Source organism: Oncorhynchus clarkii, chromosome 25 (assembly GCF_045791955.1).
Source record: "Oncorhynchus clarkii lewisi isolate Uvic-CL-2024 chromosome 25, UVic_Ocla_1.0, whole genome shotgun sequence".
Lineage (NCBI taxonomy): Eukaryota > Metazoa > Chordata > Actinopteri > Salmoniformes > Salmonidae > Oncorhynchus > Oncorhynchus clarkii.
Window position 1 is genome coordinate 23,276,963 of NC_092171.1, and position 11,934 is coordinate 23,288,896.

An 11,934-nucleotide genomic window follows, 5' to 3' on the forward strand; every position below is an offset into this window, starting at 1 on the left:
GCCTTTTATAAGGACAGAGTCTGTCCAGAGTAGTCTGAGACACCACAGACACAGGCAAACAGAGCAAGAGATGCTGAATTACCAATCACCCCTACCTTCACAGGTATCCACCATGTTGTCAGTGCTGTCCCGAAACCAAGGGCTCACTTGGACATCATTGAGGGGTTAGGGGATATTTAGAGGCTGGTTAGAGACTAGTATTACCGACGACTAACTGTATGTGTCTGACCCATACCTCTTTGAGCACTGGGGGAGGCCGTGCGTTCCCACTCCAGCTATCAAACTCACAATTTATGCTGAAAAGTTAACGTTACCACTTAGCTAGAATTAGCTACCAGAAGAACAGCTAACGTAAGCTAGTCATTGGAAGACGAATGTTGCTGCTCACCCGAGTTTCTTGTTGGGGAAGCGAACGTGACTTCTCTGAAGACAAACTTTAAAGATGAATCGATATTCTTTGGTTACGCTGCTTTAATAATGAGCTATATTGAAAATGTAATAGCTAGCAAACAATAGTAGTTAACAAAACGACAGTTTCTGTTGATGGCTCTGTTTATGTTTTCAACTTTGGAGCCATTTGGAGCAACTTCCGCATCGCTTCGCTGCAGGATTTTTCAGGAGAACCTCTCAAGTCTCAAATGCATAAAACATACTTTGCAGAGGTTTGTTTTCAGTCTTGTATGAAACGCTATATAGTGCACTTGTTATGGTAGACAAAATATATATAAATGCAGTATGATTCTTACAAATAAGTCGTGCTGGAGTCAAACTTGTTGAAATGTTCTCCAGATCGATAGGTGGCGGTAATGCACCAAGAGGGAATCAATAGATAAAGTCATACGACCGAGGAGGACTCTCATCAGCACCATCTCTCGGAATCCATTCCCAGCTGAACGGATTCTGCGGAATATTTGTTTTTACCTTGTGGACGACACACACACAGCCCAAACAGCGATGGATACCTCCGGAAAAGAGAAGGAGGCCATGCAGCTGATGGCCGAAGCAGACAAGAAGGTCAAGTCCTCCGGCTCGTTCTTGGGAGGGATGTTCGGGTGAGATGAGATGCCCTGGTTCTCATGTAGCCTACCGAGTCAGTACACGAGCGCAGATTCACTACTGCTGCATCACGGCAAGGGGATGTGTCGATTTTTCTTGACATTGGGAGTGTATTGGTTAGCTGTATGATGGTTAGGCCTATATTAATGTAATTATTATACGTATAATTTTGCAGTAGTGAGGGGGAGGATGACGGTCCTGTTTGTCGCAGTCAGGCCTCAGGGAAAATATGTGCTGTGCTCAGGTCTTCTGACAACATGTACCATTTAACCACCGGGGTTGTTGCTTCTTTCTTTCTTTTTTTTTTTTTACCCCCAATTGGTAGTTACGGTCTTGTCCTATCGCTGCAACTCCCTTACGGACTCGGGAGAGGCGAAGGTCGAGAGCCATGCGTCCTCCAAAACACGACCCGCCAAGACGCACTGCTTCTTGCTCGCTTAACCCGGAAGCCAGCCGCACCAATGTGTGGGAGGAAACACCTACACCTGGCGACCATATCAGCGTGCGTGCGCGGGACAGTGACATCCCGGCCGGCTTTATGGGACACCTGGTTGCTGCGACACAGCCCGGTTTCGAACCCGGATCTGTAGCGAACCGCTGCGCCACCCGGCTCGGGTTGTTGCTCATTAATGACAACAGTAAGGTGCTTATTGGTAGTGGCCCATAATATATTCTGCAGAACAGACATGGCTCTCTGACATATAGAGTAGGCCAGCTCTATTAATGAGATATTCAATATACTGAACAAAAATATAAACGCAACATGTAAAGTCTTGGTCCCATTTTTCATAAAAGATCACAGACATTTTCTATACCCACAGAAAGCATATTTTTCTCAAATGTTGTGCACAAATTAGTTTACATCCCTGTTAGTGAGCATTTAATTTCTCATTTCCCAAGATAATCCATCCACCTGACCAGTGTGGCATGTCAAGAATCAGATTAAACAGCACGATCATTACACCGGTGCACCTTGTGCTGGGGACAATAAAAAGCCACTCTAAAATGTGCAATTTTGTCTCACAACATGATGCCACAGATGTCACAAGTTTTAAGGGGGTGTGCAATTGGCATGCAGACTGCAGGAATGTCCATAAGAGCTGTTGCCAGAGAATGTCATGTTAATTTCTCTACCATAAGCCGCCTCCAACGTCATTTTAGAGAATTTGGCAGTTCATCCAACCGGCCTCACAACCACAGACTATGTGTGACCACGCCAGCCCAGGACCTCCACATACGGGTTCTTCAACTGTGGGATCATCTGAGGAGGGGAAGGGGGGTGCTGAGGAGTATTTCTGTCTCTAATAAAGCTCTTTTGCGGGGAAAAACTCATTCTGATTGGCTGGGCCTGGCTCCCCAGTGGGTGGACCTGGCGCCCAAGTGGGTGGGCCTATGCCCTATCAGGCCCACCCATGGCTGTGCCCCTGCCCAGTGATGTGAAATCTATGGATTAGGACCTAATTTATTTATTTCAATTGACTGATTTTCTTCTATGAAGTGTAACTCAGTAAAATCTTTTAAATTGTTGCGTGTTGCATTTATAGATTTTCTTCAGTAGACAACGTTCAGTTTGCATCCTCCTGAATGAGACCCACTAGACAAAAACATATTTTCTGATGGTGTCCAGGTCTAGAACTCATATACCTTACAGTGTTGTTAAACATTTGTGTGAATATCTGTGTATTTCAGGGGAAGTCACCACAAAGTAGAAGATGCATGTGAGATGTACGCCAGAGCAGCCAACATGTTCAAGATGGCCAAGAACTGGACCGGTGGGTCACTCACACACACACACACACACAGCTGAAATTCTACATACGTTCCATAGATATGATCATTATGTGTTTGTGTGTGTGTAGCTGCTGGTAATGCGTTCTGTCAGGGGGCCCGGCTCCACATGCAGCTGCAGAATAAACTGGACTCAGCCACCAGCTTCGTCGACGCAGGAAACGCGTACAAGAAGGCTGATCCTCAGGGTAGGAACACACTCCAACAATACATACTAGACTACTTATTTATTTTACCTTTATTTAACTAGGCAAGTGAGTTAAGAACAAATTCTTATTTTCAATTACAGCCTAGGAACAGTGGGTTAACTGCCTTATTACTTTGTCAGCTCAGGGATTTGATCTTGCAACCTTTCAGTTACTGGCCCAACGCTCTAACCACCTGCCGCCCCAGAGGGCAAAGCCTCCCTAATAGTAGTCCCTACTAGTACATACTGTATGTTTCTGTCTGTGTTCTTTCTTTTTCACTCTCTCTGGTAGGAAAACCTAACCTCTCTTACTCCCTGCTCTCTCTTTCTCTATCTCTCTGCCTCCTTTCTTTTTCTCTTTCCCCTTTCACTCCTCCCTCTCCCCATCTCTCCTTTAGAGGCTATCAACTGTATAAATGCAGCCATCGATATTTACACTGACATGGTAAGCCTGGTCCAACCCTTGAGCCCTGACCTCTAATTCCTAACCTGTGACCGCTAACCATACCACTGTCATCTTAACCTGCTTCACCCATTTCTATGTGCAATAGTGCATGTACTGTGTGTGAGGGGGCTTTGTTTTCCAGCCATCATTGGCTGATACCAACCGATTTGAAGGCTGATACAGTGTATATTCTATTGATTATGTATCAGTGTTGTCCACATGTGTATTACAGGGTAGGTTTACTATCGCAGCCAAACATCACATCACCATCGCAGAGGTGTACGAGTCTGAGCTGGTGGACATAGAGAAGGTACGGAACACACACACACTCACTCACATCTAACTCCTTATGAACAATACTTTACGTGTGTGTCTCCTGTTGCCCAGGCAATCGCCCACTATGAGCAGGCAGCCGATTATTATAAAGGGGAGGAGTCCAACAGGTGAGTATCCAGTGTTCTGTAGTATAAATTAATACTATACTATTCAGTTATGCTACACTCTACTACACCCAAATGCTTTTGTATTATACTACTCTAGTACTATTTATCACAGAGTTTAGGGTTCAGTGGGAGTCGTCATGAGGGGTTCCACAGAGCTCTATACTAGGACCTATGCTGTTCCTTATGTTTCTCTCTCTCTCAGTTCTGCTAACAAGTGTCTGCTGAAAGTGGGCCACTACAGCGCTCAGCTGGAGCAGTATCCGAAAGCCATTGAGATCTACGAGCAGGTGTGTATGTGTCTGCTATGCATGCATTTATTAGATTTTGTTTTAGCCCCTTTTTCTGGGCTCGAACCCAGAGTCTCTGCGATGCATTGCATTAGACCACTGCACGACCCGGGAGGCGCATGAAATGTGAACAGCGCTCTCTGAGTAATGTAATGGTGTGTGTGTGTGTGTCAGGTGGCCACCAATACTATGGACAACCCCCTGCTGAAGTATAATGCCAAAGAGTACTTCTTTAAAGCCTCCCTCTGTCACTTCATTGTGGACGAACTCAACGCAAAGGTATTATTATCATTATTAATGGTAGTTTGTGTCTGTTTTAAAACAAGACACACAGAGTAGACATATATCATTCAGATAATACAACTGAACCAAGAGAGTACCTGTCAATTATTAGTGATTACAAGTGTGTGTGTGTTTTTACAGCTGGCCATAGAGAAGTATGAGGAGATGTTTCCTGCTTTTGCAGACTCCAGAGAGTGCAAGCTGCTGAAGGTAGACATGATGAGCGCCTTTGTGTGTGTGTGTTAACGGACTTAACATTGCTTGTTTACCAGCATAGCTTCCTTCTTCACAAGCCCACACCCATCTCCCTCCCCCTCTCTGTCTCTCTGTAGAAGTTGCTGGATGCCCATGAGGAGCAGAACTGTGAGGCGTTTACTGAAGCTGTTAAAGAGTTTGACTCCATCTCTCGTCTGGACCAATGGCTCACCACCATGCTGCTCCGTATCAAGAAGACCATCCAGGGAGATGCTGGAGATCTCAAATAAAGAGAAAAGAGGGGTGGGTTGGGGGGGAGGGATACAGGAGTGAGAGATAGAGAAAGATATGGGTAGGGAGAGAGGATGGAGAGATGAAAGGGATGGAGGAAATATATAGGGTTAGGTCAGTGGTGTGAAGGGAGGCAGGTCTTTATGTGTTTGATGTGTTCAGTGTAAAGAACTCCATGACTGTAGTTCATCGTGTCTTACCATATTTCCCCTCAGACTCACACTGTCAAAAACCTTAGCTGTTTCAACTTTACAAGTAGGAGTTACCCAGGAGTTGAAAAACCAGTTGACAAATTATTAGATACATAATAGTATAAATGTTTATACAACTTGATCTTTTAGTTAAGTAGGGTACTCTTACACTCATGTTTTTAATGTGAATCAGTACACTTTTTTTTTTTTTTTTACAGTGTATGACACACTTAACCTTCCTAACATCTCCACTGAATATCTTCCCTTGATTGGACCCTGTACAGGTTCACGTTTTAACGTGTAGGGCTATACAGATAGTGTATGTAAAGATTGTGTGTGTGTGTGCATTCAATGTATCACATTGAAGCCAATATATCTGTGCCCGTGCTTGTTGTAGTTGTGTGTGTGTGTGTGTATATGTTTGTGTGTGTATGCATGTGTGTGAGCGAGAGAGAGAGAAACCAAAGGGAATGAACACTTGTTCTGTGGGTCATATAATGGTGTGTTAATAATTCTTGTCAAATCGGAGTCCTCTGTTCTAAAAGTGTTTCTATTGATTATTCTCCTATGAAAATATGTATATATGTTTGAACCCTTTACTTTCCTCTCCTCTTGCCCCTCCCTCATATCACAATACTACTCCCTACACACTTCTCCCCTCACCCCTAGACAATCCTCCTAGCCCTTACACACTTCCCTTAACCCCTGGACCCTTATGCACTACCCCGTAGACATGTCCCCTAGCCCGCTAGACACTAGTGATCTGAAAGATCGACACAGGTGTTAGGAGTCAGAGGTTAGGGGAAGTGTCTGTGTTGTAGTGTGTTGCTGTGTTGTGCTGTGTGTGTGTTCCTCTCAGCATGTTGCCATGGTAATGATGTGTGTGTTCAGTGTTATTGTCAAAAAGGTTAACTCAATGTATCACTATGTTCATTATCCCGTGCATAATGTACAAAAAAATAAAACTTCAACAAACTTGCATTTGCTGCCTTGTGTGTGTGTGAGAAAGAGATAGATCTATGTAAGGGATAATCAACGAGGAGCTATGCATTCTATGGAAAATAATGAACAATGTGGAAGGTGTGTTCCACGACACGCTAGCAGAGTAGCCTATATAAACGAGCTGGTGTGCAAGGTCCGTGGATTACAATATATAAAGTTATTTATTTTGTAAAACTAGAAGAGGAAGCCAACTATTGAGATGGAAAAGAGATGAAAGAAGGCAAGGGAGCACCATCACGTGTCTTCTCTCCTCGTCTCCAAACTCCAGCCTTTCCCCCTCATCTCCTCTTCTTACTGCATGTGCCACCAAGCTCAACAGAAACAGGACAGTTGATGCTCATGTACAATAGGCCTGTGTTTGTTTGTAGGCTGTGCTAACACCATAATGCAGATCTTGTCTTACTGGTTTCATATAGGGCCTCAACAGTATCCCTGTATTCTAGGTGTTCCATCTATAATATAGGCTAATATTGTAGAATCTGTATGACCTCTCAACAGTGTTTCTGTGTTCTAGGTGCTTCCTGTCTCACGATAGGTTCTGTGTTCATGCTACAGCCCCCCCCTTCCCACGTTCCTATGGAACCCAGAGGCGCTGCTCCGAGCCCGGTGTCGGCGGCTACCAGCAAATGGAGCCCGATGCCTGTTCCGACAGCTGGTGCTGGCCGTGGCACATTGCCATGACAACGGACTGGTGCTTTGAGACCTCAAGCTGAATAAGTTTGTCTTCAAGAACAAGGAGAGTTGCGTGTGAGTGTGTGTAGGCATGTGTTTGTGCGTGCATGCATCACTCAAAGTGTTTTCCTTGTTTGTGTGTGTGTGTCAGAACCTTGTTGATGCTGGAGAGCTTGGATGATGCAGTCATAATGCAGGAAGGAAACCCCTCCCACTATTGCAGCCCAGGACCTGGGGATGTCTCTGGCCTCTGTGGGTCTGTGCTCCGGCTACAGATGTCTGGTCTCTAGGAATAATGCTCCATCCGCTGCTATTGGGCTGCTACCCTGTTGGGGAATGGACAAACAGAAGGGGGGGCATACTAACCTCGCAGGCTCGCTGTCTGATACGCTCAGCCCTGCATTTTAACCCCACCCTCCGCCTCTCTGCATTCGAGCTTCTCACACACATACACAGGCACACACACACAGTCACATACACCAGATCAGACTATACCTACCTGACACGCACATGCACGGGCACACAAACACACACACACACTCCATATAAAGCAACACCAATAAAGGATCACATTTGTATGGAATTTTGTTCTTTTATTTTATGCTATTTTTAATAACACTATTATTATAGTTGTATATATTGTTGATGAACTTCCACCCTAGTTGAATCAAAGAGTTAGTAGACCGGCCATGTTGTGCGCTGAAGATGGGGAGCGGGAGTAGACGTGACAGTACCTCTCCACAACATGCAGCTCCAGCCTCAGGATGGCGCCGGCCATTAGTACTGGCTCGAGGGCAAGGAGCGGGCCTTTCCGGATGGCGGAGATAGAAATCCCGGACGATGTTGGGGTCCAGGATGTCAGCCACCGGGACCCAACAGCTCTCCTTCTTGACCGTACCCCTCCCAGTCCACCAGGTACTGAAGCCGACCCCCATGACATCAGGGGTCCAGTAGGGACTAGACGGCATAGGCGGGGGTCCCATCGATGTCCAGGGGAAGCGGAGGGGTGTCACGGGGGATGGCATCAGCCAGGGGACCAGGAACCACCAGCCTGAAGAGGGAAACATGAAAAGAGGGTGAGATCCGGTAGTTGGTGGGGAGTTGTAACCGACATGTTACCTTGTTGGCCCTCTGGAGGACCTTGAAGGGCCCCACAAACCCGGGGGCTCAGCTTCCAGCAGGGCAGATGGAGCGAGAGGTTCTTGGTAGAGCCAGACGCAATCACCAGGATGGAACACGGGAGCCTCATTGCGGTGGCGATCCACCTGCTCCTTCTGGTAGCGAACAGCGCGCTGGAGCCTCACGTGGGCAGCGTTCCAAACTTCCTTTGCATGCCGGAACCACTCGTCCATCGCAGGGGCTTTGGTCTGGCTCGGGGTCCACAAGGCCAGGGCTGGCTGATATCCCAGGACGCACTGGAAGGGAGTCAGCCCGGTGGAGGAGTGACGAAGGGCGTACTCCGCCCAGTGAAGGAAACCTGCCGCTCCTGGCAGTGACTCCTAAGGAACCTCCCCAGCTCCTGGTTGGTCCTCTCCACCTGCCAGTTGGACTAAGGCCAGTACCCGAATGTGAGGCTGGCCGTGGCCCCAGCTTCTCCACGAAGGCTCTCCAGACCCGCAACGTGAATTTGGGTCCACGTTCGGAGACGATGTCCTCCGGAAGGCCATAATGTTGGAAGACCTACTGGAACAGTGCCTCAGCAACCTGGAGGGCGGTAGGGAGACAAGAGAGAGGGATAAAACAGGAGGATTTAGAGAATCTGTCCACAACAACCATAATAGTGGTGAATCCATCAGACGGAGGGAGATCAGTTACGAATTCTATGGACAAATGGGACCAAGCCCGCCTAGGCACGGGAAGGGGAAGGAGTTTCCCTGCTTGAGCATGCCGGGGAAATTTGGTTTGGGCACATACGGAGATGGATTGAATGGTGTGTGATACCTGGGTGTCCAGCGGCGAGAGATGTGTGCGCCCAGGTCAACAGTCGGTCTCGTAACCCCGTGGGGATGTAGATGCACTCAGGATGGCAGGTAGCAGGTGTGGGTTCCCTCTCCAAAGCCCGGCGGATGTCCACATCTACTTCCCAAAACACGGGGCAAACAATTTTGCCTGCCTCAATAACAACGCCTTTTGCCTATACTTTAGCCTATCAGATTTCCTGTTATCTACCTATTGCCTGATCTCCCAGACTAAGTTACATAGCTTTTACCCTGCCTGTACTGTTGCCCTTTTGGACCCCCTGTGTATGACCTTCTGCCTACCCCTGGACCCAGCTACCTGCCTCCTCCTGTGGTACTTTGCAATAAACACCTGCTGCACCCTGCGCTTGAAACCAGCTCTCTGTCTCCCTTCGTGTTCATTACAGACAGGTGATCACTGGCCTGCCTCTCTGCCCCAGTGCATCCTGGGTTGGGATGCATCGGACACCGCTGAAGCTGGTGCCCCTCCTGGCCGCAATAGGAACACAGTCCCATGTCTCCGGCGACACCGCTCTGCAAAAGAGAGGTGTTTGGCCCCTACCTCCATGGGTTCACGCTCTGCCGCAGGATGGCCAAAGGAGAAGGGCGAGGAGAGATGGGCGAAATAGAGGGAGCACTGGAGTAGGTAGCCACGGCATTTGGATGGAGTCCTGTCATACTTGTCCAGGAGGGACATTCGGGCATCGCCCCCCTGGGCGGACTGCTGGGTAGGCTAGGGGGCTGGCTTGCTGAGACGACTCGTGGTAGGAGGCCCTCCGCTAGTTGGAGGCGAAACCTCTCGGGTGGTGTCGAGGCAGTGGAGGACCTCATCCATAGCCGCACTCAGTTGCGTCAGCTGATCGTGGTGTTGGCAAAGTAGGTATCCCTATTCACCGACAGTCTGGGAGATCTCTTTATCTTCTGCTGGTTCCATAATTATTGAGGCAGTATTCTGTAACGCACATATGTCAGAGTCAAGGCCCGCGGGCCACATCCGGCCCGCAAGAAGGTTTTTTACGGCCCCTGGGATGATCTTGATTTATTATTAGAACCGGCCCGCAGCAAGCCGGCAGCCCGCAGATCTTTTACACGCACCAATACTACATTTCCCACAATGCAAAGGTGACGCACCGAGCAGTAGGCTGCTTCATTTCAATATTTATTGGCACAGCAGTCGTCAGCATCACAGTAAAATTAACTTTCAGATACCCATCAAAAATGGCAAAACGGAAGGTGGATACTGAGAACCGGGGGTTTCAAACAAGGTGGGAGTCGGAGTATATGTTCACGAAGGTAGCTGGAAAACCTGTGTGTCTTCTGTGTGGAGAAAGTGTGGCGGTACTGAAAGAGTATAATCTGAGACGACATTATGAAACGAAACACGCGGACAAAAACAAGAATATGGACATGGAACAAAGGCTACAAAAGGCAGAGGAATTAAAACGAGGCCTCAAATCTCGACAGGCTCTGTTCAAAAAAGCCAAATCACAAGGCCAGGCTGCTGTCAAGGCCAGTTTTATTTTGGCAGAAGAGATCGCTAAATCAGCCCGGCCATTTACGGAGGGGGATTTCATCAAAAACTGCATGATTAAAGTTTGTGACGAAGTTTGCCCAGAAAAAAGGCAACTCTTTTTAAATGTGAGTCTGAGCAGAAACACCATTGCCGAGAGAGTAGACCAGTTGTCCATCAATCTAAAAGAGCAGCTTGTGAAAAAGGGAAAAGATTTTATTGCATATTCCTTGGCTGTGGATGAGAGCACCGACATTTCTGACATTGCCCAGTTGTCAATTTTCATCCGCGGAGTGGACTCCAACCTAAGCGTGACAGAGGAGTTTTTGGCTTTACGTCCTATGCATGGCACAACTACGGGGCATGATTTGTATGAAGAGGTGTCAAGATGTGTAAATGAGATGGAGCTGCCTTGGGAAAAACTCGTGGGTTTGACAACCGACGGAGCACCTGCGATGTGTGGACACAGGAGCGGACTGGTGGCGAAGATACGGGAAAAGATGCAAGAGGAAAACGCGACAGGTGAGCTGACAGCTTATCATTGTATCATACACCAGGAAGCGTTGTGCGGTAAAGCCTTGAAAATGGAGCATGTAATGAGCATCATCACGCGCACAGTTAACTTTATCAGAGCCAAAGGTTTGAATCACCGCCAGTTCAAGGCATTTCTGACGGAGTTAGAAACGGAGCATGGTGATTTGCCTTATCACACAGAGGTGCGATGGCTAAGCCAGGGAAAGGTGCTTCAAAGATGTTTCGAGCTTCGTGAGGAGATTTGTCTGTTCTTGGACAGCAAAGGGAAAGACACAACACAACTCCGAGACGAAATGTTTCTGTGTGAAATGGCTTTTCTGTGTGACATTACGAGTCATCTGAATGCAATAAACTTGCAGCTGCAGGGTCGGGATCGTGTCATCTCTGATATGTACAGTACAGTGAAGGCATTTAAAACCAAACTGACTCTGTGGGAGACGCAGATGCGGCAAGAAAATTTGAGCCACTTTCCCAGCTGCCAGACCATGAAAGAGAAGCTCTCTACCAGTGCGTTCCCGAGCACACAGTTGGCTGATAAAATAGGTATGCTTGCCGCTGACTTTCGACGCCGATTTGCTGACTTTGAAGCACAAAAAAGCAGGTTGGAACTGCTCGGTAACCCATTTGCTGTTGACGTGGAAAGCTCACCACCAAACCTCCAAATGGAGTTGATTGACCTCCAATGCAATGATGCACTGAGGGCAAAATATGCGGCAGTGGGTGCTGCGGAGTTCGCCCGTTTCCTCCCCGGCACAATGCCCCAGCTGCGCATCCAGGCTGCTCAAACGTTGTCTATGTTTGGCAGCACATACCTGTGTGAACAACTGTTTTCTTTGATGAACCTGAACAAAACATCACACAGAAGTCGACTTACTGCTGAACACCTCCACTCAATTCTGAGGATTTCTTCAGCTCAGAGCCTTACCCCGAACATTGATGAACTTGTGGAAAAGATGGGACACCACCAAGTATCACCCTCAACCTCAAACAAGTGAACATTACTGTGCAATCACATATTTAGAGTTTTTACTCAGTTCAAGTTTAAAAGTTAAAATTTAATATTTGTTTTCACTGCATGTTACTTCTCCTTAAA

At 47.4% G+C, this 11,934-nt stretch overlaps 1 protein-coding gene across 1 annotated transcript; it reads left to right on the forward strand.

Annotated features, from left to right (window-relative positions):
• Positions 1-866: 866 nt before the first annotated feature.
• Positions 867-5,930, forward strand: LOC139383409 (beta-soluble NSF attachment protein-like). The gene is made up of 10 exons (XM_071127950.1): positions 867-1,052; positions 2,746-2,828; positions 2,916-3,032; positions 3,430-3,476; positions 3,709-3,786; positions 3,864-3,919; positions 4,122-4,206; positions 4,381-4,485; positions 4,630-4,698; positions 4,821-5,930. The coding sequence occupies exons 1-10, from the start codon at positions 955-957 to the stop codon at positions 4,971-4,973; spliced, it is 891 nt and encodes a 296-aa protein (XP_070984051.1). The 5' UTR covers positions 867-954; the 3' UTR covers positions 4,974-5,930.
• Positions 5,931-11,934: the final 6,004 nt, after the last annotated feature.

What these genes read in the sequence shown, in the direction of transcription:
- LOC139383409 (XM_071127950.1), top strand. Translation starts at nt 955, where the DNA reads ATGGATACCTCCGGAAAAGAGAAGGAGGCCATGCAGCTGATGGCCGAA. An exon ending in CCATTGAGATCTACGAGCAG is followed by an intron (nt 4,207 to 4,380) that starts GTGTGTATGTGT and finishes TGTGTGTGTCAG; the next exon opens with GTGGCCACCAATACTATGGA. An exon ending in GAGAGTGCAAGCTGCTGAAG is followed by an intron (nt 4,699 to 4,820) that starts GTAGACATGATG and finishes GTCTCTCTGTAG; the next exon opens with AAGTTGCTGGATGCCCATGA.